Source organism: Phocoena phocoena, chromosome 2, assembly GCF_963924675.1.
Source record: "Phocoena phocoena chromosome 2, mPhoPho1.1, whole genome shotgun sequence".
Lineage (NCBI taxonomy): Eukaryota > Metazoa > Chordata > Mammalia > Artiodactyla > Phocoenidae > Phocoena > Phocoena phocoena.
This window is the reverse complement of record NC_089220.1, coordinates 12,149,619-12,175,932: the sequence shown is the minus strand read 5'-3', so window position 1 is coordinate 12,175,932 and position 26,314 is coordinate 12,149,619. Positions and strand designations below refer to the sequence as shown.

The following is a 26,314-nucleotide window of genomic DNA, read 5'->3' as shown; positions in this document are numbered from 1 at the left end:
CAAGAGGGAAGAAACTATGTTTGATTTACTTATAAAGTGGTTTACTTTAATATTTGTGATTTTTAAAATAGAAAAAAACCCTGTTAATATGAGAATATTAAACCTATTAAAACTTATGAGAACTTATTAAAAGGAGACTGAGCATGTTGGAAATACTGAAAGCGCTTTGCTCCTTGGTCTCACCTTTCCTTGGCCATAGCTAGGAATGCTTAGAGTCTTTTGTGTTTTATTTATTTTTTAAATTCTTATCTCGTTTTTTTTTTAATATTTGTTCTTTGGTTTTATTTATTTATTTATTTGGCTCTGCCGCCCACACAGCACGCGGGATCTTAGTTCCCCCACCAGGGATCGAACCCACGTTCCCTACAGTAGAAGCGCGGAGTCTTAGCCACTGGACCGCCAGGGAAGTCCCGAGTCTTTTGTGTTTTAAATGCAGAACATTAATCTGAAGTCTAGTCAACAGGCATAACTGTGGGGGCGGTGGAGGGTAGAGGGAGCCTGAAAAGAGTTGATAATCCAATGCACATGCTTTGTTTCCAAAAGATGAATGTAGGATCACTCGTATTGTGAAGTGTGTGTTTTAACTCCCAGCTCTTTTCTGTGTAGGGAAAGATGTAGAAGGAAATGTTATCATCATCCACTTTTTCCAGAGAGAGGAAAGCTAAAGACAAGCTTGTGCCTTTCTAAGCAGGAAATCTAGTTCTGCAGATAACACCACACTATATTCTAAGTGGGGATGATTATAGGTATGCAGCATATCACATGACTGGATTCCTGCAGAGTCTAGAAATATTTAATGGAGCAGTACGCAGTAAAATAAATGCTTTATTCTGGTTGATATTTTAGCCTGAAATTAAGTTATAGGCCACTCTCTATGACACACTGGCCACAATTGCATCCCAGGGTTACAGAAGCTGATGTAGATTTTGCAAAGATTTTGGATTTTGTTCTAATGGGCAAAGGGAAGCCATTGGAATGTCTGAAGCAGGAAAATGATGTGATTTGTTTTACACTTGAGATCACTGTGGTGGCTGTACGGAGGGTGAGTTGTACCGGGTTAGAAACAGGGAGACCACTTAAGAGGCTGTGAATTAGTCTCGTGGAAAACCAGTGCTGACTTGACAAAGATTTTAGCAGAGGAGAGAAGTGGTCACACTGAGGATAGACACTGGATGTGGCATCGTCCTGAAATGCCATCAGAGTAAGAACAGTCAAGAGTGTACGCTAGATTTTATTTTTGAGTAATTGGATATGAATTGGGATGAAGAATACTGGAGGAGAACAGATTTTAGAGGGAGATGAATCAAGAGTTCAGGCTTAGACTTGTTATAGCTGAGATGCATCAAGAGGAATCGTAAAACAGACAACTGAATATAGGAATTTAGCTTCAAGGAAGTGGTCAGCACCAGAAATACAAATTCAGGGATCATTGGCCTGAAGGTGGCATTATTACCAGAGGACTGGATTAAGTTTCCCAGAGAGAATCTGGTTACATAAGGAAGGAGAGTCAAGGACAAAGCCCCATTTCATTGACACTTTAGGGTCACAACAAAAGAGCAGGCTTAGAAAACTAAGGAGTGATCAATGTGGTAAGATAAATGTAACTGAAGGTGGTGTCAAGAACCCAAGAGAATAAAGTGTTTTGAGGAGAAATAAAGTGGTTAACTGTGTCAAATTCTGCTGGGAGGGGGGAAAGTAGAATGAGGATAAAGAATTGGCTGTTGGAATCGGCAACAGGGAGATCACGGGCGATCTTGGGAAGAATTGTTTCAGAACAGTGATGGCAACAATCTGATATGCAGTGAAATGAAGATAAAATGGGAGGTGGAAAATGTAGCACCACCTACAATAAATTCTTCCCATACATTTTGTCTGAAGGAGAACAGAGGGATGAGGGATAGTGGTAGAGTGAGATAAATGAAGATTTTGGCTAAGATGGGGGATTTTGGGTATGTTTGTATGCTAATGCCTCTAATCCAGTAAAGAGGGAAAGCATGATGATACGGGAGAGAAAGGTGAGAACTGTGGGACAGATGCAGGAGCAAGGTTCTCCAGATGACTGGGGAGAATGGGATGCAGGACACGAGGGGTTAGGAGTGGCCTTTGGTAGCAGCAGAGACACTTCTCACGATGCAACAGGCAAGAAGGCAAAGCACGCAAGTACAAAGGCAAGCAGGGTGGCAGACGCGCACAGGAGCAATGATGGAGTGCCTTGCGATCAGTCTTTCTCTTCTACATCAAGTATTAAAGGCACAGTTGAGACCAGAGGAGGAAAGGAGGTGAGGTAGAGTGTTTGAGGAGTGGGAAGAGGTGTGACAAGGTCATTTTGCAGAGTGGGAAAATAAACATACCAGGGAAGAGAGAGAAGATTTCCGGGCAGTGCTGAGTACCCACTTGAGACTTGTGATCATGAATTTATAGTGAGACCACTTCGTGGAATTTTAAAGTGAGACTGGTGTGCAACTTTTTTCTAGTAATATTCTGCTATTGCAGTGGCATAGAGGTGGTTTTAAGGAGAGTGGGATTGTGCAGGCAAAGAAGTTGCAGAAGTATTTACAAGGAGAGACTATGAAAATTATGGTGAAAAAGTTAAGGATGTTGAGGAGTGAAAAAAGTGGTAGAAACAACATATTGAAGTCTCCATGAAATCAAAGAAATGTCAGAGTGTGAGTACTAGGGTAGACTGAAAGAGTAGAAGGTAGTGGGCAGAGCGTGAGATGGTTGTAGTGAAGATTTTGGAGACAGTAACAACATCAGAGACAACAAGGTCAAGAAAATGACCACAGAAGTAAGATGGGGGAAAGATCATTGGAGGAGAGGAGGCCTTGAAAGCATCGGTCCATATGGGTGGTGAAGTCACCAAACATAGTGACAAAAATAAGGTGTAGAGGAAGGCAGGGGTCCAGACGCTAAACTCATCCGTGAGAGTGAGTGATGGGAAGGTCATCACAGGCTGCCAACCAAGAAGAGTTAGAGGGAGTAAAGTCTGAGTTCAAAGGAGCTGGGCATTCTGAATGAGAAGAGAGGAGTAATTATCAATAAGTAGCCCTTAAGGAAGAAGGACAATGCCCCTTGAGACTCAGGCATGTGACATGTGACAGGGCCGCAGGGGAAAGAATGTTAGCTGGGAGTGGCCAGATTATTCTTTATGGCAAGAAAGTTAAGGGACCATTCTGAGAAAAGATTAGTAGTACAGGGGAATCTGCTGATGACAGACCACAAATTCCAATGAATGGATTTGGATAGATGGAGAGGGACAGAAGTTTGCGTGAATTTAAAGGAAGTCCAGAACAGTACGTGGGATCGAGTAACCATAAGTGACCCGGAGACTTAGGTTTCTGGTGGTGACATAGAACTGGGGTGAGAGGCATGATGGCATTAGGAGTGCCATAGAGGAGAAAGGTGGGCAATAAGTCGAAACTGGAACACATGGGGCTCCTGGATACCTGTTCCCACCATTAACTCCCTGTGGGATGAAACCCGGTGTGTGGACAAACCAGGGCCTCACAAAGAAACTGCTAGTTAGGCTGGATACTGTGGGAACTTACTTTCTGCTTCAGCGCAGTGGGGGCCAGCTGGGGGAAAAGGTGGTTTCATCTAAAAACAGGTTTCCAAACTTGAGACGTTGAAGCGATCGGGTGAGTGAGACCCCAAGGGGTTGAGACTGCCCCTTCTCTCCTATGACTCTCAGGGGTGTGGCAGGATGCAGAGACTGGCTCTTTTCCTGTGACTCACAAAAGTAAGGCAGGTTTGGACAGAGAGGAGGAGGGGGCCCTAGCCTGGCATCCGTTGAACAAAGGTAGAAAAGGAGTTTCCATCTGGTTTAGAGAGAGGAAAAAGAGACACAGGCTCTCTAAACTAATTCAGCACAAGCAGGCACTCCAAGCTAGAGGTATCTAAAAGACTGCAAGACATTAGGAATTCAAAGAAATCTGGGGCAAGGCTATCTGTCTATTCCTATACCAGTGCATACTGCTTGAATCTATTACTTTATAATAAGTCATGGTAGGCAACCTATTGTGCTTTTTATTCTTCTTTAAAATTATGTTTGTTATTCATGTTGCTTTATTCTCCCACCTGAATTTTGGGATTGGCTTATCAATTTCCACACACACAAAATACTGCTGTAATTTTTCTTGGACTTGTATCAAACTGATTGATAAACTTGGAGAGAATTAACATCTTTACAATACCAGAAATTCCTGTTCATGAACATAAAATATCTTTTTTAGTCTTTTTTTTATAGCCTTCATTAAAGTTTTATAATTTCTATACAACAGGCCTTGCAAGTCATTTTTTGTTTATTTCTAGGTCCCTATTGGGGTTTATTACTTTCTGAATAGGATTTTTAAAATTATAATCTTTAATTACTCTTTGGTGGAGTGGTTTTTGTATATTGTTAATATGTTCCTCAATTCCATAGCACTCCCAAATTTGTTCTGATAGTCTGTCTGTTGATTCTTTTGGATATTTATATAGATACACAAATAATCTATGAGTAATAAAATTTTGTTTCTTATCTTTTAATTCTTTTTTTCCCTCATATTTATTAGATTTGGGGACTAGGAGTTCATCAATCACCTAAGAAAAACAAACTAGAACAAGATGATTAGTAATTGAAATGTGTAAGGATGCTATTAAATATTACAACAGTAACTGAAAAACACATATGTAACAAATAAAATAATGTGATACCTTAGAACAACTTTACCTATTCACATATGGCAGGCATAGAAGATGGATTAGAAATGCAATGAATAATCTCTGGGAGGGAGGAACATATTAACAGAGGGCAGAGTATCAAGGAAATTTGGAGAGACACTGAAGTCACTAGTAACATGGCAAAAGTCACAGAGAAAAAAGTTTATCACACTAGCAAGTAGACAAGGGAAAGTGATGAAGAGTAAGTTCTTAGGTGTTTTTTGGAGATATTTTCACTCCATTACGCCTATGTGTTTAACTTGTACTGCCAGTTAAACGTCACTGTAATAAAATACAAAACACCACCTCCAAATTTGAATAAAGCTGCAAACTTACCATCAAGTGTTGTGTTCATAATGAAGCCAAGTAACACTACGTCATTGGCACATGGGCACTTTGCCGTTTTGAGATCTACCACATGTGGATATAATTTACTGATGTCGTTCTTTGTCATTATAGTCCCAAGTTTCCACTGAAGAATGGGTTCTGCGGAAATCAAGTTTTGGTGTTTAAGTTGTGGCGGCACTCTTGAAAATAGAACACTACGGTTTTCTTTTTTGTTTTTATCTTTAAAAAGGTTTTTTTAATTTTTATAAATTGAAATATAGTTGATTTACAATGCTGTCTTAATTACTGCTGTACAGCAAAGTGACTAAGTTATACATATATATACATCCTTTTTCATATTCTTTTCCATTATGGTTTGTCACAGGCTATTGAATATAGTTCTCTGTGCTATACAGTAGGACCTTGTTGTTTATTCATTCTAGATATATCAGTTTGCATCTGCTAATCCCAAACTCCCAAGCCGTCCCTCTCCCACCCCCCTCCCCCTTGGCAACCAGCAGTCTATTCTCTATGTCCATGACCCGTTTCTTAGATAGGTTCATTTGTGTCATACTTTAGGTTCCACATATAAGTGATATCATATGATATTTGTCTTTCTCTGTTGGACTTACTTCACTTAGTACAATAATCTCTAGTTGCATCCATGTTGCTGTTAATGGCATTATTTCGTTATTTTTTTATGGCTGAGTGATATTCCATTGTATATATGTACCACATCTTTATCTGTACATCTGTCAACAGACATTTAGGTTGTTTCCATGTCTTGGCTATTGTGAATAGTGCTGCTATGAACACAGGGGTGTGTGTACCTTTTTGAATTATGGTTTTGTCTGGATATATGCCCAGGAGTGGGACTGCTGAATCATATGGTAGTTCTGTTTTTAGTTTTCTGAGGAACTCCCATACTGTTTTCCACAGTGGCTGCACCAACTTACATTCCCACCAACAGTGTAGGAGGGTTCCCTTTTCTCCACACCCTCACCAGCATTTGTTAGTCATAGACTTTTTAATGATGGCCATTCTGACCCACATGAGGTGGTACCTCATTGTAGTTTTGATTTGCATTTCTCTGATAATTCATAACTGCTTTCTTTTATGGGTTTTAAAGGTACTATGTAAAGGAACTGTTCCATTGTTTTAAAAAATGGGTGTATTATCTCACTTTTCATCAGTTAAAAATAGGTTGTTGATTCTTATTTTCCAGAGTAGGAGGAATGAAGTCTAATTTCCTTGAAGGGGGCCTGGCCAGGTCATACTGCAGAAGAGCAGGTGAGGTGGGAGATACTGCTTTGAACATCTTTGGAAAATACAATTGGCCACAGGATCTATCTCTAGAAATGGAGTTGCTGGATCACAGGGTTTGCACATTTATAGCATAGAGAATAACTTCTGCTTTGAGAGGCCACACATTTACTTTCTGTTCACTTTCCCAATCCCATAGAGAGCAGGATATATATATATATAAATAAGAATAAATCTAGAAAAGCAATAGGGAACAGGGAAAGTTGTCATCAGTGGCCAAGACACTTAGAAGGATTTCTGGAAGATACAAGGGAGTTAGGGAGGGACAAACAGGAAAAACCAATCAGAGGTAGGACATCTCCAACCCTTCAATGCAGCAATCTACTCTTAGATATACAAAGGGTTGGAGCTGGATAAAGTCAAATTTTAAAGCATGAGAAGTGGGATGATTTTTTTTTCTGAAAAAATGAGAAAAGAGAATACAAAAAGTAAGCAAGGACAGTTTGACAGAGTACTGTTGTCTGAATTTCAAAAATAGTCAAAGGACTTTTAAGGATAGAGACACAATCACTCTGTAGCTATTTACATTTCTGCATCGTGAATCTCCTCCATCTCCTCATCAAACTCTCAATAAAATCTGCTACAAAGCCAAAGACTTCAGGCGATATATGCTTCACTTCGTGCAAAGCAAGAAAAGGAGCTAAGTTTCCATCTGGGTTGACATAGTGTAGCACAGCAACAGCCAAGAAGAAGAAGAGAAACAATTTATAACCAAACTAATTCACTCTGAAATTCAAAGAAATCTGGGGTAAGGCAGTTGACTTTCCAGGGTATAGCATACGTGTACAATTAATGACCAGATCTTAAAGGACAGGGAGATTTGAGCTTGTATCTGGGACATGATTGCACTGAATCGAAAATGCCTCTTTACCCATGTGGTCTATTTTAAACGTTTTAAGAATGAGGGAGTGATCAAAAGTCTTGACTGCTGAGAAGCTACAAAGGAGATGGAAAAGTGACCAATGTGAAAGTGACTGGTGATTGTATTAAGAGCAATTTTAGTGGAGTAGTCTGGACTCCGGATCAGAGATGAGGAAGTAGGGACAATATTTTTCAACATCTCATTTGAAATAGGTAATGAAGAAAGGTTCCCAGCTGTAACTCTAACCTTAATGCTTGATTGCCAGTTCCCAGTGTTTTCTCCTCATGTCTTCAGCATCTCAGAAAATGATACCACCATCCACTTCATTGCTCAAGTAAGAAATCTAGGATTCATCCTTAATATCTGTGTCCTTCATCCCCAGTCCACCCAGAGGTCATATCAGCTCTACTTCTAAACTGTATCCTGAAGACTCTAACTTCTCACCATCTCCACTGCTCGTCCCACAGCCCAAGTACCCCAGACCATCTCCTGCGTGACAGCTGCCAACCAATTTCCTTTATTCCATTCTTGTCCTCCTTCCTCGACAGTCAGTTCTCTACACAGCAGCCAAAGTGATCTTTTTCATAGAGCAGAAGTCGGAATTTATCACTGTCTTGCTTAAAACACTCCAGTGGCTTTTCATTATTATTAGAATAAAATCCACACTTTACCGAGGTCTCTGCCAGTCTCTCTACACTCACCCCACACCACTCTGTAATCTACTGTGCCCCGACGACACTGGCCTCCTCTCTGCAGCTGCAACCTTTAAGAATTATTCATTCTCCACGGTGGCCGGACCGATTTACATTCCCATCAACAGTGCACAAGGGTCCCTTTTTTCCACAGCCTTGCCAACACTTGTTACGTCTTGACTCTACAATAATAGTCATTCAGACAGGTGTGAGGTGATAGCTCACTGTAGTTCCGAGTTGCACTTCCCTGATGATCAATGAGGTTGAGCATCTTTTCATGTGCCTGTTGGCCATCTGCATGTCTTCTTTGGAAAAATGTTCAGTTCTTCTGCCCATTTTTAAAATCAGGTTTTTCACTTTTTTTTATGTTGAGCTGTATGAGTTCTTTGTACATTTTGGATGTTAACACCTTATCAGATATATCATTTGCAAATATCTTCTCCCATTCAGTAGGCTTTTGGTTTTGTTGATAATTTCCTTCACGGTGCAAAAGCCTTTTAGAATAGCTGATGTGGTTCCTTTTGTTTTTGGCTTCGGTTTCCCTTGTGTGAGGAGAAAGATCCAAAAAAATACTGCTACAACTCATGTCAAAGTCTGTACTGCCTACGTTTTCCTCTAGGAGTTTTATGGTTTCAGGTCTTACATTTAAGTCTTTAATCCATTTTCAGTTATTTTTGTATAAGGTGTGAGAAATTAGTCCAGTTTGATTCTTTTGCCTGTAGCTTTCCAATTTTCCCAAAACTAATTATTGAAGAAGCTGTCTTCTCCCCCACTGTACATTCTTGCCTCCTTTTTTGTTCGGTAGATGTACTGAATGCATAAGTGTAGATTCATTTCTGGACTCTTGATTCTGTTCCATTGATCTATGTGTCTGATTTTTGAGCCAGTACCACAGTTTTAGTTACTATAACTTTAGAGTACAACAATTTAAAATCAAGGAGCATGATACCTCTAGCATTGTTCTTCTCAAGATTGTTTTAATGGGGAAATATGTATACATATAGCTGATTCACTTTGTGATAAAGCAGAAACTAACACAACATTGTAAAGCAATTATACTCCAATAAAGATGTTAAAAAAAAAGATTGTTTGGGCTATCCAGGGTCCTTTGTGTTTCCATATATATTTTAAAATTACTTGTTCTACTTCTGTGAAAAATGCCATCAGTATTTTTTTTAAAACATCTTTATTGGAGTATAATTGCTTTACAATGGTGTGTTAGTTTCTGCTGTATAACAAAGTGAATCAGCTATACATATACATATATCCCCATATCTCCTCCCCCTTGCATCTCCCTCCCACACTCCCTATCCCACCCCGCTAGGTGGTCACAAAACACCAAGCTGTTCTCCCTGTGAATGCAGCTGCTTCCCACTAGCTATCTATTTTACATTTGGTAGTGTATATATGTCCATGCCACTCTTCTCACTTTATCCCAGGTTACCCTTCCCCCTCCCCGTGTCCTCAAATCCATTCTCTACATTGGTGTCTTTATCTTGTCTTGCCCCTAGGTTCTTCAGAAACATTTTTTTTTTTTTTAGATTCTATATATGTGTGTCAGCATACGGTATTTGATTTTCTCTTTCTGACTTACTTAACTCTGTATGACAGACTCTAGGTCCACCACCTAACTATAAATAACTCAATTTCATTTCTTTTTATGTCTGAGTAATATTCCATTGTATATATGTGCCACATCTTCTTTATCCATTCAGCTGTCAATGGACACTTAGGCTGCTTCCATGTCCTGGCTATTGTAAATAGTGCTGCAATGAACACTTTGGGACATGACTCTTGTTGAATTATGGTTTTCTCAGGGTATATACCCAGTAGTGGGATTGCTGGGTCATATGGTAATTCTATTTTTAGTTTTTTAAGGAATCTCCATACTTTTCTCCATAGTGGCTGTATCAATTTACATTCCTACCAACAGTGCAAGAGGGTCCCCTTTTCTCCACTCCCTCTCCAGCATTTATTGTTTGTAGAGTTTTTGATGATGGCCATTTTGACCAGTGTGAGGTGATACCTTACTGTAGTTTTCATTTGCATTTCTCTAATGATTAGTGATATTGAGCATCCTTTCATGTGTTTGTTGGCAATCTGTATATCTTCGTTGGAGAAATGTCGATTTAGGTCTTCTGCCCATTTTTGGTTTGGGTTGTGTTTTTTTTTTTTTTTTTTTTGATATTGAGCTCTATGAGCTGCTTGTATATTTTGGAGTTTAATCCTTTGGTCGTTGCTTCGTTTGCAAATATTTCCCCCCATTCTGAGGGTTGTCTTTTCATCTTGTTTACGGTTTCCTTTGCTGTGCAAAAGATTTTAAGTTTCATTAGGTCCATTTGTTTATTTTTATTTCCATTTCTCTAGGAGGTGGGTCAAAAAGGATCTTGCTGTGATTTATGTCATAGAGTGTTTCGCCTATGTTTTCCTTGAAGGGTTTTATACTGTCTGGCCTTACCTTTAGGTCTTTAATCCATTTTGAGTTTATTTTTTGTGCATGGTGTTAGGGAGTGTTCTAATTTCATTCTTTTACATGTAGCTGTACAACTTTCCCAGCACCACTTATTGAAGAGACTGTCTTTTCTCCATTGTATATTCTTGCCTCCTTTATCAAAAATAAGGTGACTTTAGGTGCATGGGTTTATCTCTGGGCTTTCTATCCTGTTCCATTGATCTATATTTCTGTTTCGTGCCAGTACCATACTGTCTTGATTACTGTAGCTTTGTAGTATAGTCTGAAGTCAGGGAGCCACAATCCTCCAGCTCCGTCTTTCTTTCTCAAGATTGCTTTGGCTATTCAGGGTCTTTCATGTTTCCATACAAATTGTGCAATTTTTTGTTCTAGTTCTGTGAAAAATGCCATCGGTAGTTTGATAGGGATTGCATTGAATCTGTAGATTACTTTGGGTATAGTCATTTTCACAATGTCACAATGTTGATTCTTCCAATCCAAGAAAATGGTATATCTCTCCATGTGTTAGTATCATCTTTAATTTCTTTCGTCAGTGTCTTATAGTTTTCTGCATACAGGCCTTTTGTCTCCTTAGGTAGGTTTATTCCTAGATATTTTATTCTTTTTGTTGCAGTGATAAATGCAAGTGTTTCCTTAATTTCTCTTACAGATTTTTCATCATTAGTGTATAGGAATGCAGGAGATTTCTGTGCTTAATTTTGTATGCTGCAACTCTATGAAAATCACTGATTAGCTCTAGTAGTTTTCTGGTAGCATCTTTAGGATTCTCTATGTATAGTATCATGTCATCTGCAAACAGTGACTGTTTTCCTTCTTCTTTTCTGATCTGGATGCCTTTTATTTCTTTTTCTTCTCTGATTGCTGTGGCTAAAACTTCCAAAGCTATGTTGAATAATAGTGGTGAGAGTAGGCAACCTTGTCTTGTTCCTGATCTTAGTGGAAATGGTTTCAGTTGTTCACCATTGAGAACAATGTTGGCTGTGGGTTTGTCATATATGGCCTTTATTATGTTGAGATAAGTTCGTTCTATGCTTACTTTCTGGAGGGCTTTTATCATAAATGGGTGTTGAATTTTGTCAAAAGCTTTTTCTGCACCTATTGAGATGGTCATATGGTTTTTATCCTTCAATTTGTTAATAAGGTTTATCACATTGATTGATTTCCATATACTGAAGAATCCTTGCATTCCTGGGATAAACCCCACTTGACCATGGTGTATGATCCTTTTACTGTGTTGTTGGATTCTGTTTGCTAGCATTTTGTTGAGGATTTTTGCATTTATGTTCATCAGTGATACTGGCCTGTAGTTTTCTTTTTTTTTTTTTGCAGTACGCGGGCCTCTCACTGTTACGGCCTCTCCCGTTGCAGAGCACAGGCTGTGGATGCACAGGCTCAGCGGCCATGGCTCACAGGCCCAGCTGCTCTGCGGCATGTGGGATCTTCCCAGACTGGGGCACGAACCCGTGTCCCCTGCTTTGGCAGGCGGACTCTCAACAACTGCACCACCAGGGAAGCCCTGTAGTTTTCTTTTTTTGTGATATCTTTGTCTGGTTTGGGTATCAGGGTGATGGTGGCCTCGTAGAATGAGTTTGGGAGTGTTCCTTCCTCTGCTATATTTTTGAAGAGTTTGAGAAGGATAGGTGTTAACTCTTCTGTAAATGTTTGATAGAATTCACCTGTGAATCCATCTGGTCCTGGGTTTTTGTTTGTTGGAAGATTTTTAATCACAGTTTCAATTTCAGTGCTTGTGACTGGTCTGTTCATATTTTCTATTTCTTCCTGGTTCAGTCTCAGAAGGTTGTGCTTTTCTGAGAATTTGTCCATTTCTTCCAGGTTGTCCATTTTATTAGCAAATAGTTGCTTGTAGTAATCTCTCATGATCCTTTGTATTTCTGCAGTGTCAGTTGTTACTTTTCCTTTTTCATTTCTAATTCTGTTGATTTCAGTCTTTCATTTTTTCTTGATGAGTCTGGCTAATGGTTTACGAATTTTGTTTAACTTCTCAAAGAACCTGATTTCAGTTTTATTGATCTTTGCTATCATTTCCTTCATTTCTTTTTCATTTATTTCTGATCTGATCTTTATGATTTCTTTCCTTGTGCTAACTTTTTTTTTTTATTATTATTCTCTCTCTAATTGCTTTATATGTAAGGTTAGGTTGCTTATTTAAGATTTTCCCTGTTTCTTGAGGTAGAATTGTATTGCTATAAACTTCCCTCTTAGAACTGCTTTTGCTGCCTCCCATAGGTTTTCGGTTGGCATGTTTTCATTGTCATTTGTTTCTAGGTATTTTTTTATTTCCTCTTTGATTTCTTCAGTGATCTCATGGTTATTTAGTAGTGTACTGTTTAGCCTACACGTGTTTGTATCTTTTACAGATTTTTTCCTGTAATTGATATCTATTCTCATAGTGTTGTGGTCAGAAAAGATACTTGATATGATTTCAATTTTCTTAAATTTACCAAGGCTTGATTTTTGACCCAAGATATGATCGATCCTGGAGAATGTTCCATGAGTACTTGAGAAGAAAGTGAATTCTATTGTTTTTGGATAGAATGTCCTACAAATATCAGTTAAGTCCACCTTGTTTAATGTATCATTTAAATCTTGTGTTTCCTTATTTATTTTCATTTTGGATGATCTGTCCATTGGTGAAAGTGGGATGTTAAAAGTCCCCTACTATGATTGTGTTCCTGTCAATTTTCCCTTTTACAGCTGTTAGCATTTGCCTTATTTCTTGAGGTGCTCCTATGTCAGGTGCATAAATATTTACAATTGTTATATCTTCTTCTTGGATTGATCTCTTGATCATTATTTAGTGTCCTTCTTTGTCTCTTGTAATAGTCTTTATTTTAAAGTCTATTTTGTCTGATATGAGAATTGCTACTCCAGTTTTCTTTTGATTTCCATTTGCATGGAATATCTTTTTCCATCCCCTCACTTTCAGTCTGTATGTGTCCCTAGGTCTGAAGTGGGTCTCTTGTAGACAGCATATATATGGGTCTTGTTTTTGTATGCATTCAGCCAGTCTATACCTTTTGGTTGGAGCATTTAATCCATTTACATTTAAGGTAGTTATCAATATGTATGTTCTTATTACCATTTTCTTAATCGTTTTGGGTTTGTTATTGTAGGTCTTTTCCTTCTGTTGTGTTTCCTGCCTAGAGAAGTTCCTTTAGCATGTGTTGTAAAGCTGGTTTGGTGATGCTGAATTCTTAGCTTTTGCTTGTCTGTAAAGGTTTTAATTTCTCAGTCTAATCTGAATGAGTACCTTGCTGGGTAATCTTGGTTGTAGGTTTTCCCCTGTCATCACTTTAAATATGCCCTGCCACTCCCTTTTGGCTTGCAGCATTGCTGAAAGATTAGCTGTTAACATTATGGGGATTCCCTTGTATATTATTTGTTGGTTGTCCCTTGCTGCTTTTAATATTTTTTCTTTGTATTTAATTTTCGATAGTTTTATTAATATGTGTCTTGGAGTGTTTCTCCTTGGATTTATCCTGTATGGGACTCTCTGTGCTTCCTGGACTTGATTCAGTATTTCCTTTCCCGTATTAGGGAAGTTTTCAACTATAATCTCTTCAAATATTTTATCAGTCCCTTTTTTTTTCTCTTCTTCTGGGACCCTTATAATTCAAATGTTGGTGTGTTTAATGTTGTCCTAGAGGTCTCTGAGACTGTCCTCAATTCGTTTCATTCTTTTTTCTTTATACTGCTCTGTGGTAGTTATTTCCACTATTTTCTCTTCCAGGTCACTTATCCACTCTTCTTTCTCAGTTATTCTGCTATTGATTCCTTCTAGAGAATTTTAAATTTCATTTATTCTGTTGTTCATCATTGTTTGTTTGCTCTTTAGTTCTTCTAGGTCCTTCTTAAATATTTCTTGTATTTTCTCCATTCTATTTCTAGCATTTTGGATCATCTTTACTATCATTACTCTGAATTCTTTTTCAGGTAGACTGCCTATCTCCTCTTCATTTGTTTGGTCTGGTGGGTTTTTACCTTGCTCCTTCATCTGCTGTGTCTTTCTGTCTTCTCATTTTGCTTAACTTACTGTGTTTGGGGTCTCCTTTTCACAGGCTGCAGGTTTGTAGTTCCTGTTGTGTTTGGTGTCTGCCCCCAGTGGGTAAGGTTGGTTCAGTGGGTTGTGTAGGTTTTCTTGTGGAGGGGACTGGCGCCTGTGTTCTGGTGGATGAGGTTGGATCTTTTCTTTCTGTTGGCCAGGACCAAGTCCAGTGATGTGTTTTGGGGTGCCTGTGAACTTATTATGATTTTAGGCAGCCTCTATGCTAATAGGTGAGGTTGTGTTCCTGTGTTGCTAGTTGTTTGGCATAGGGTGTCCAGCACTGTAGCTGGATGGTTATTGAATAGAGCTGGGTCTTAGTGTTGAGATGGAAATCTCTGGGAGAGCTTTCACTGTTTGATGTTACGTGGGGCTGTGAGGTCTCTGGTGGACCAATGTCCTGAACTCGGCTCTCCCACCTCAGAGGCTCAGGCCTGACACCCAGCCGGAGGACCAAGACCCTGTCAGACACATGGCTCAGAAGAAAAGGGAGAAAAAAAAAGAGACAGAAAGAAAGAAAGAAAAATAAAATGAAGTTATTAAGATAAAAAATATTGTTAAAAATAAAAAAATTAAAAAGTAATAAAACAAAAAGAGAGAGCAACCAAACCAAAAAACTAATCCATCAGTGATAACAAGTGCTAAAAACTATACAAAAACAAACAAACAAAAAAAATACAGAGTGAACCCTCGTACAAATGGTAAAAGCAAAGCTATACAGACAAAAGTCACACAAAGAAACATACACATACACACTCAGGAAAAGAGAAAAAGGAAAAAAATATATATATATAAAAGGAAGTGAGCAGCCAAATAAATGCACAAATCTACCAATGATAATAAGCTCTAAATACTAAACTAAGATAAACATAAAGCCAGAAACAAATTAGATGAAGAAAGCAAACCCCAAGTGTACAGTTTCTGCCAAAGCCCACTGCCTCAATTTTGGGATGATTCGTTGTCTATTCAGGTATTCCACAGATGCAGGGTATATGAAGTTGTGGAGATTTAATCTGCTGCTCCTGTGGCTGCTGGGAGTAATTTCCCTTTGTCTTCTTTGTTCGCACAGCTCCCGGGGTTCAGCTTTGGATTTGGCCCCGCCTCTGCGTGTAGGTTGTCTGAGGGCATCTGTTCCCCACCCAGACAGGACAGGGTTAAAATAGCAGCTGATTAGGGGGCTTGGCTCACTCAGGCTTGGGGGAGGGAGAGGTATGGAATGTGGGGCGAGCCTGTGGCAGGAGAGGCTGGCATGACATTGTAACAACCTGAGGCATGCCGTGCGTTCTCCCAGGGAAGTTGTCCCTGGATCACGGGACCCTGGCAGTGGCAGGCTGCACAGGCTCCTGGGAGGGGAGGTGTGGAGAGTGACCTGTGCTTGTACACAGGCTTCTTGGTGGCTGCAGCAGCAGCCCTAGCGTCTCATGCCCATCTCTGGTGTCTGCACTGATAGCCACAGCTCGTGCCGTCTCTGGAGCTCGTTTAGGTGGTGCTCTGAATCCCCTCTCCTCATGCACCCTGAAACAATGGTCTCTCGCCTCTTGGGCAGGTCCAGAGTTTTTCCCAGACTCCCTCCTGGCTAGCTGTGTCACACTAGCCCCCTTCAGGCTGTGTTCAGTCAGCCAACCCCAGCCCTATTCCTGGGATCTGACCTCCGAAGCCCGAGCCTCAGCTCTCAGCCCCCACCTGCCCCAGCGGGTGAGCAGACAAGCCTCGCGGGCTGGTGAGTGCTGGTCGGTACTGATCCTCTGTGTGGGAATCTCTCTGCTTTGCCCTCTGCACCCCTGTTGCTGTGCTCTCCTCTGTGGCTCCGAAGCTTCCCCACCGCCCATCCCCCATCTCCACCAGTGAAGGGGCTTCCTAGTGTGTGGAAAATTTTCCTCCTTCACAGCTCCCTCCCAGAGGTGCAAGTCTCATTCTTACTCTTTTGTCTCTGTTTTTCCATTTTTCTTCTGCCTTACTCAGGTACGTGGGCAGTTTATTGCCTTTCGGGAAGTCTGAGGTCTTCTGCCATTGTTCGGTAGGTGTTCTGTAGGAGTTGTTCCACATGTAGATGTATTTTTGATGTATTTGTGGGGAGGAAGGTGATCTCCATATCTTACTCCTCCTCTGTCTTGAAGTTCCCCCACACCATTAGTATTTTGACAGCGATTGCATTGAATCTGTAGATTGCTTTGGGCAGTATGGTCATTTTAACAATGTGAATTCTCGTGTTTTTGTTTTTTAATCCATTCAGCCACTATGTTTTTATTGGAGCATTTAGTCCATTTGCATTTAAAGCAAAATTATTGAAACGTATATACTTATTACCATTTTGTTCATTGTTTTCTGGTTTTGTGGGGTTTTTTCTCTTTTCTGTTCCTCTCTTCTTCTTTTGCTCTCTTCATTTGTGCCTGATGACTATCTTTAGTATTATGTTTGGATTCATTTCTCTTTTTTGTTTATCCATCATAGGTTTTTGGTTTGTGGGTACCATGAGGTTCATATATAACAACTTACGTACATTATTATTTACATGATAATATACATGATTATTTTAAGTTGATGATCTCTTAAGTGAGTCTGACCCAGACTCTTCAAGTTACTGCCTCTGCACTGAGACTCAGAACATGTTAGATTTCATGTGTGCCCTTTCAGAGCAGAGTCTCTGTTTCTCACAGCTCTCTGGCTCTCCCACACACAAGCCCCACTAGCTATCAAAGCCAGATGTTCTGGGGGCTTGTCTTCCCAGTGCAGGACCCCTGGTCTAGTGAGCCTAATGTGAGGTTTGGACCCCCTGCTCCTTAGGGAGGACCTCTGAAAGTGTGATTATCCACTCATTTGTGGGTTGCCTACTTGGGGATGTTGGTCTTGACTATACAGTGTCTCTACCCCTCCCACTCATTATATTTTGTTTCCTTCTTTATTTGCTTAGCTGTGGGAAATCTTTTTTGCTAGTCTTCTGGTCATTCTCATAGATAGTTGCTCTGTAAATAGTTGTAATTTTGGTGTGCCTATGGAAGGAGGTGAGTTCAGGGTCTTCCTACTTCACCATTTTGGCCCTGAATCATCATTATCTTCTTAAAGCTACCCAGGTGTTTCTTTCCATAAGATGAAATATTTATTTTTACTCTGGCTTCTACATAGCACCATGTCAAAGTGGGTGCAAAAGAATAAAAGTAAAAAGGGAAGGTGAGGAAAATGAGAATAAATACAAACTCCAGGATGGAGGTTTTTTTCTATATACTATGGCTGACCCAAAAATTGGGCTATAGATCAGACAATTGAAAAAGAAAAGCCTAGTCAGTTATATGCCTCAGTGCTCATAGCCTTAAAACAACCAATTTTTTTATGAAGAAATACAAATGTTCTTACTAAGACTGAGCAAAACTTTTTGCTTGATGGTCCTCATAAAGTAGACTGTGATGCAATAAACAATATCTTCTATAACATCTTTATAGAAGATGCAAAAACTAACTCTATAAAGCCATTGTTTATGATGACCCCCCAATATGGCTATAGAAAACATATATTTCCATATTTCTATAACACTCTTTTTTTTTTTTTTTGCGGTATGCGGGCCTCTCACTGTTGTGGCTTCTCCCATTGCGGAGCACAGGCTCCGGAGGCACAGGCTCAGCGGCCATGGCTCATGGGCCTAGCTGCTCCACGGATCCTTCCAGACCAGGGCACAAACCCGCGTCCCCTGCATTGGCAGGCAGACTCTCAACCACTGCGCCACCAGGGAAGCCCTCTATAGCACTCTTTACTGAGCTCTATTAACAATTACCCACGTGTATTTAATTCTTTGCCTCATCAAATTGTAAGCCCTTCAAGAGTCATGATCATCTCTTATTTATCTATCTCTAGCACTTAGCACAGAGTCTGGCATGTCATAGCTTACAAGGTTTGTTGAAAGAATATTACAAATTTTCACTTCACTTTTATCTACTGGCATTTACCTCGAACACTATCCAATAGTGTTCCTTCAGTAGTATAAATATTTAATCCATGTTGCAAAGTGATCCTTACTAACCATTCTTCTACAGCCGCAATATCTGTTTGAAAACAAAAGGCAAACAATCAGCTATTTTTTTGTATGTCACGTTGGTGAAATTTAACACTATATGAACATTACCGACCACAATTACCTTTTATTTCCCAATCATTTTGATTGCATTTATATATGTTTTCCCATCAAACATTTTGATGATAAAATAAGGAAAAAAGAATTATGAAGTGATCTTACCAATACAGCAATCAACCCAGACAATAATATTTTAGATTATAATTTTTCTCTGAGAGCTCTTATAGCTTGGTAAGAAGCAAATTGTGCCACTTCAGGTGAAGTGGTATAATATTTTTTGAAAGTAGACCATGATTAATTAAAATATTTAGTATACCAGGAATTCCCTGGTGGTCCAGTGGTTAGGACTGTGTGCTTTCACTGCCCAGGGCACAGGTTCAATCCCTGGTCAAGGAACTAAGATCCCACAAACTGCGTGGCATGGCCAAAAATAAATAAATAAAATAAAATAAATAGTATAAACCCTAGGGCAAACACCAAAAAATTTCTTTAAAGAATAATAAACCAATAGTTGAGACAAAACAGAGTTATAAAAAATAATTAATATGGATGAAGAAAGAAAAAGAAAAGTAAAACAGAAGAGATAGAATAGAAAAAACCCTAATGGTAGATTTCAGTACAACCATACTAGAAATTGCATTAAATGTAAATGGCCTAAAAATACTAATTAAAAGACAGATTTCCAGATTAGATGTGAAAATCAAGACTGAAAGATATGCTAACTCTAAGAAACCCACTTTAAATACAAAAGTATAACTGAGTTAAAAGTTAAAGAATGGGTGGGCCTGGGGAAGCCAAGGTGATGAACTCAGCCTGGGTGCTGCAGCAGTTGTACCCATAAGTTGAGGCTGAAACCAGGGCATGCTCACGAAGAACATGCCTGATCCAAACAGCTCAGCTACACAAGCCCTCATGTCCATCCAGGCCTCTAGGTGGATCTGTGCACCACCCTGGTGAGGATATGGCTCTTCTAGTGACTGCTTAAACAGCTAAATAAGTAGATCAAGTGCTATTTATGCTTCTTGCTGTCACTGCTCTTTATCAAGCAATTCCTGGATTGGGGGAAAGATAATGGTGTGAGAAAATATCCTATATGTTTCTACAAAAGGAGCTTCCTGCACAACTGGCCAACACAATGAGAGAAGTCAATCTTCTGATGGGTAACAACTGGGCTTCGGTGTGCCTGGTTCAAAGTTGGTACAGGCATAGCTTTCTTGAACTTCTGAAATATGAAAATAAGAGCACTGAGAATCCATAGGTCTTGTATAACTTTATACAAGTCTTGATAAAAATCACAAATAGAAACAACAATGTGGTTCCTATAATGGTACATGGAGTGATCAAATGTAAGGGAAAGTATGGGTTTCAACAGCAGTAACAGCCAATATTATCTGGATTGGTTTTATACCAACTGTATCTCTTTCCACATGCATATTAACCGGCACACACTTCTGTTTGGTGGTGATACTAACCCTGCTCATCCTAAACACACAGGAAATATTAATCCCACCTGTAATGTGGCTCATACAGTGAAAGATGTATATGAAGCAGCCAAGAGACTGTGTGAACAGTGTCAACTGGTAGACCCAGAGCTGGAAGTTGAAGAGGTCAATGCCAAAGTTCTAGGCAAACCTATTCAGGTAGTTTATGTGACCTCATATCTGTTTCATATGCTATTTAACAACTCAGTGAGAACAACAATAGAACTGCACCAAGAGTTACAGAAAAGAGGGCTATCTGGCTGTTAAAACCTTTGTTACTTTGGGTTAAGAAGACACATCCATTAGATCAGTGACTACGGTGATGGTACCTATTCTGAAAAATAACACAATAGTTATTTCACTGATTGAATGTTTATTTTCTCTATATCAGCTGGACGTTTTCCATAGAGTCCTTCCTACAGCTACTCCTGTTCTTCCAGTAAACTAGTAACTTGAGTAATTTTTCATTGTACCTTGCTGCAGTGTGGTTAGTGCCTGACATAGAAGAGCGCAGTCTCCCTATGGTTCTTGTAGCCTCATACCCTCTACCTCATTATTATAGAGTTGAGTGTCCACAGTCTCTTCAGGATTCTGAACTTCTTCCCCTTTCCAGACACAGCTGATACCTACTGTTGCTCTTTGTGACCAAGTATCATGCTTATCTCAGACTACCAATTAGGGACCAAGGTATTTGGAAGTTAAAGACATCAGTTGAATCTACCTTGATAAGTCAGTATGCCAAGGTCCTTCCTCCCTTATATGCATCTCTCCTCCAATCTCTGGTTTAGATTTATGCCTTCCTCCACCATTGTGAGGCATCTGTACTTTTGTGTTAGATCACACTCATTGATGCACTGATTTTACTTTAAAATTCACTTGTGTACTTCTATTCTGTTGCTTAATGTGTTCTAAAAGTTGTCTTGGGGAAAAAATGTAAAAGAATGAAAAATATATCTTATGCAAATACTAATCAAAAGAAAGGTGTAATGGCTATATCAGTATCTGACAAAGGAGACTTCAGATCAAGGTAATATCAAGAATAAAGAGGAAAAATACATATGATAAAGGGATCAATTCACTGAAAAGGTATGACAGCCCTAAATGTGCACATGCCTAACAGAGCTTCCAAATACATGAATCAAAAGCTGATAAAACTGGGGATTTCCCTGGCAGTCTAGTGGTTAGGATTCTGGGCTTTCACTGAAGTGGCCCGGGTTCAATACCTGGTTGGGGAAATGAGATCCCACAAGCCGTGTAGCATGGCCAAAACAAACAAACAAACAAAAACATAATAAGACTAAAAGGAGAAATAAACAAATCAACAATTATAGTTGGATATTTCAACACTCCTCTCTAAGTAACTGAGTAATGAGTGAGGATATAGAAAAGCTGAATAACACTATCAACCAACCGACCCAATAAACACTTATAGAGCACTCCAGTGACAAACAGCAAAGTAAGTATTTTTTTCAAGTGCACAGGGAAGATTCACCAAATAGGCCATAAACACCATCTTAACAAATGATCATACAAAATATGTTCTCAGAACATAATAGAATTAATCTAGAAAAATCAGTAACAGAAAGATATCTGGAAAATCCCCAGATATATGGACATTTTACAACACATTTCTGAATAACCACAGGTCAAAGAGAAAGTGGCATGGGGAATTAGAAAATATTTTGAAAGAAAATGAAAACACATAAAAATTTATGAGATGCAGATAAAGCAGTGCTAAAGAGAAATATATAGTAGTAAAATATATTAAAAAAGAAAGATCTCAAATCAATTATCTGAAGCAGGGATTAAAAGATAGTACTGGCCTTATAAAGTGTCAAATAGTAAATATTTGGGGTTTTGTGGGCCATATGGTCTCTGTCTCAACACTTCAACTCTGCCATGGTAGCCAACAAGCAGCTATAGAAAACATAAATATATGAGCACAGCTGTGTTCCAATAAAACTTATTTACAAAAACAGGCAGCAGACCAAATTTGGTCTGCAAACTGTAGTTTGCCACCTGCTGATCTAAAGGTCCCCAACTTAAGAGACTAGAAAAAAAGGAGCAAATGAATCCCAAAGGAAGTAGAAGGATGAAACAGTGAAATCAACAAAATGAAGACCAGAAAAACAATAATCACAATCAATGAAATCTAAAGATGCTTCTTTGAAAGGGTCAGTAATGTTGATGAGTTTCCACCAGGCCAGACGAATCAAGAAGGAAATAAAGATGCAAATATCAATAAGATGAAATAGGGCACATCACTATAGACCCTTTAAGGTTAATAAAAGAATATCACAAAAACACCTAAGTTACAAATTCAACAATTTAGATGAAATGGACAAGTTCCTTGAAAGATACAAACTGCCGAAAATCACTTCAGAAAAAACAGAAAACTTGAATGTTCCCATATCTATTAAGGAAATTGAATTTGTAGTTAAAATCCTTCCCACAGAGAAAACTCCATGCCCAGAAACCTCCACTGGTGAATACCACCAAACATTTAGTGAAAAAAATACCAATTCTGCAAAAATTCTTCCATAATATAGGAGGGAACTCTTCTCAACTCATATTTATTTATATATTTCCCTTTTTAGAAATGAGCTTTATTTCAATGCAATTTAGATCTAAAAGCCTACATACTTACTTTGTCCTCTGACCAGGTTTACCTACCAGTCAGGATTTCAAAAACCACAAGCAAATCAAACACCTGTGAGATTATGGACAGCGCCCACCTTCATTTCATTTTGGCAATTAAACCAGGACTCCCTTTGAAAGAAGCTTCTGTGCAAAACACCGTATTTCCTAGAATGAGGCTCATTGTTTTCCCACCTTGAATTCACCCACTTAAAAAGCAGATCCAGAAACCCAAGCTTTTAGAACTCAGTCCCAATATCACCACATAAGTCACTTTCATTCTAGCAATTGCATAGCTAATAGCCCCCAAATTGCCTTTATTTAACAGAGGGCTTCAAGGCAAGGCAAACTTTCTCAAAACACCCCTGTCTGCATCTGCCAACTGTTTTCCGTGGGACTCAGCAATACTTCACTCTTAAAGTCCTGGAGACGACCCCACCTGGCAAGCAGAGCCAGATCCCACCAGGAAGGAATGTAGACAAAGGGATCCTTGCTTGGTCCCAGCACTGCTGTCAGACCCAGAAACAATGAACTTGTTCCTTACTCATAAACACTGTCCAATAAAGAGGCTACCATGAAACTCAGAAACTAAATTTTCTGCTCAGATTCCTGGATAAAAACGATTTTTAAAAATCTGTGTAATTCAGACCAAAAGATGATTATTTAAAAGAAAATCAAGAAATAGAAACAACTTTCTAGTAAAAGCTTGTTGGAAGACGGATTCCAATACGATAAAAACGATCTAGATAAGTCCTTTTGTCTATGGAGAATGCAGTGTTATCAGCCCCTTACACGAGCCCTCCTGATACTCCTTATAGACAGCATTTCAGTTCAGAAATCAAAGTGGAAATACCTTTGAAATGAAAACAGTGATGTGGCTGGAAAACCATGTGCATCAACGTTTTCCCACCCACCACGAGCCTGGGTTTTCTGAAAAGGTCACTGGCTTGGCTTTCCCGTCAAAAACATTCTTGAACTCATAGGGAACAGAGGAATGGAGACTTGGTGTCTGAAGCGCGTGTCTTCCGGGTTCCATATCTGGGGCTCAAGAGTCAACAGCAGGATCCTGTGGGACCCATGGAAGGTTCCCCAGGGCAATGAAGATTCTAAAGTTTCTTCAGCTCAGTATGAACTCAAGTCTGGTATCACCTGTGCTGGGCTTCCTCAACTCCTGCCCAAAGCCCTGTGTGCCCTTGGTTTTCAGCTTAAAGCTGAGCACCGCCCCCAGCGTTCATCATCAGCAGCAGCTAAGCAACTCATTTGATAAAGGCAGCATTACCTGATACCGAAAGGAGATAAAGGTATTACAAGAAAATAAAACTCCAGACTGATAACCCCAAGAACCCACTAGCCAAACGAGTCCAGCAATACACAAAAAGGATAATGCATCATAACTAAGAGCTGTTTATCCTAGGATTGCAAGGCTGGTTGAGAATTCAAAAACGAATCAATGGAATTCTTCATATCATGGGATGAAAGAAGAAAATCCTCATAATCATCTCAATAGATGCAGAAAGAGCATTTAACAGAATTCAACACCAATTCTTGAACTCAGCAAACTAGGAATAGAAGGGAACTTCCTTAACCTGATAAGAGGCATCTGCAAAATACTTACAGGTAACATCATACTTAATGAGGAAAGGCTGAATATTCTCTCCCTAAAGTTGGAAACAAGGCAGAGATGTCCTCTCTCACCATTCCTATTCAACATTGTACTGGAGATCCCACCAGCACAATAAGGCAAAGATAAACAAGTAAGTACGTAAGTAAATACATATATAAATAAATAAAATGAATCATATTAGAATGGAAGAAATATATAAAATTATCTCTATTTCTAGATGGATGTTTATCCATGTAGAAAATCCCAAAGAATATACAAAAGACTACTAGAACTAATAAGTGAATTTAACAAAGTTGCAAGATATAAGGTCAATCTACAAAAATCAATTACATATTTACATATTATTAATGAACAATTGGAAATTAAAATATTAAAAATAACCATTTAGGGCTTCCCTGGTGGCACAGTGGTTGAGAGTCTGCCTGCCGACGCAGGGGACACGGGTTCGTGCCCTGGTCTGGGAAGATCCCACATGCCGCGGAGCGGCTAGGCCCGTGAGCCATGGTCGCTGAGCCTGCGCATCTGGAGCCTGTGCTCCGCAATGTGAGAGGCCACAACAATGAGAGGCCCACGTACCGAAAAAAAAACAAAAAACCTTTTATAGTAACATCAAACCCATGAAATACTTAGATATAAATTTCTTAAAGTATATGCAAGATCTCTATGCTGAAAACGACAAAACCCTGATGAAATAAATCAGAGGAGATGTAAATAAATGGAGAGATATACTGTGTCCATGGATTGGAAGACTCAATATTGTTAAGACGTCAGTTCCCCCTAAACTAATCTATAGATTCAATGCAATTCTGATTGAGATTTAAAAAATCACAGCAGAATTTTTTGTAGAACTAAGCAAACTGATTGTAAAATTTACATGGAGAGACAAAAGAACTAAAAGAACAAAAGAAAAAGATCAAAGTTGAAGGGTTAATATTACTCATTATAAGCTTATTATTTATAAAGCTAAAGTAATCAAGTGTGGCATTGGTAAAGGATAGAGAGCCCAGAAATAGCAACTCAGTGGACACAAAATAGCTTTTACAACAAAGGTGGTGGAATAACTGGATATCCATATTTCCCCCAAATTACCCTCAGTCCATATAATGTACAAAAACTAACTTAAATTCCGTCATAGGCCTAAATACAAAACCTAGAACCATAAACTTCTAGAAGTAAATATAGGAGAACTTTTTTGTTGGTTAGGCAAAGACTTCTTAGGTATGATGCCGAAAGTACAATCCATAAAATAAAAAACTGATAAATTAGACTTCATCAAAATTAAAAACTCTAATCTACAAAGGACATTCTTAAGAGATTAAAAATACAAGCCACAGACTAGGAGAAAATATTTATAAATCATATATCTGATAAAGGAGTTGTATCCAGAACATACAATGAACTTGCAAAAGATTTGAATAGATAATTCACCAAATGGCAAATAAGCACAAAAAAGGTTGTTCGTTGTCATTAGTTATTAGGGAAATGCAAATTAAAACCATAATTAAATATCACTCTACACCTATTAGAATGGCTAAATTAAATACAAACATATTTATACATATTAAAATATATTTATATATAAGTATACATATATACATATTGTATAAATATACATATATGTATAAATGTATATGTATACATGTATACAAACATACACACACACTTATATATACTAAGTGCTGGCATGGATCCAGATAACCTGGTGGTGAGAATGCAAAATGATACTGCTACTTTGGAAAATAGTTTGATAATTTCTTATACAGTTAAACTTACCATATGACACAGTAATCCTACTATCTGGTATTAGCCAAATGCAACAAAAATTTGTGTTCACCACAAGAATCTGTATGAGAATGCCTATAGCAGCCTTATTCATAATTGCCAAAAACTGAAAAAATCCAAATGCCCTGCAACAAAATAAACTATGGTACATCCATATAGTGGAATACTACCCTGTAAGAAAACAGAAAAAACTACAACATAGTAAATCTCAAATGAATTATGCTAAGTGAAAGTAGCCAGACTCAAAAGACTACATATTTGATGATTCCATTTATATGGCTCTGGA

The 26,314-nt window shown here is 38.8% G+C and overlaps 1 protein-coding gene and 1 pseudogene across 1 annotated transcript in view; one reads left to right on the top strand and one right to left on the bottom strand.

The window, feature by feature from the left end:
* CATSPERB (cation channel sperm associated auxiliary subunit beta) overlaps positions 1-26,314 on the bottom strand; it is a 129,292-nt gene that overhangs the window by 83,719 nt on the left and 19,259 nt on the right. Inside the window, exons 5-6 of the mRNA XM_065871639.1 lie at positions 18,380-18,475; positions 5,038-5,187 (exon numbers count right to left, since the gene is read on the bottom strand). Of these exons, the coding sequence (XP_065727711.1) occupies positions 5,038-5,187; positions 18,380-18,475 (246 nt within the window). The remainder of the gene's footprint in view (positions 1-5,037; positions 5,188-18,379; positions 18,476-26,314) is intronic.
* On the top strand, positions 19,280-20,433 carry LOC136142884 (pyruvate dehydrogenase (acetyl-transferring) kinase isozyme 3, mitochondrial pseudogene; annotated as a pseudogene).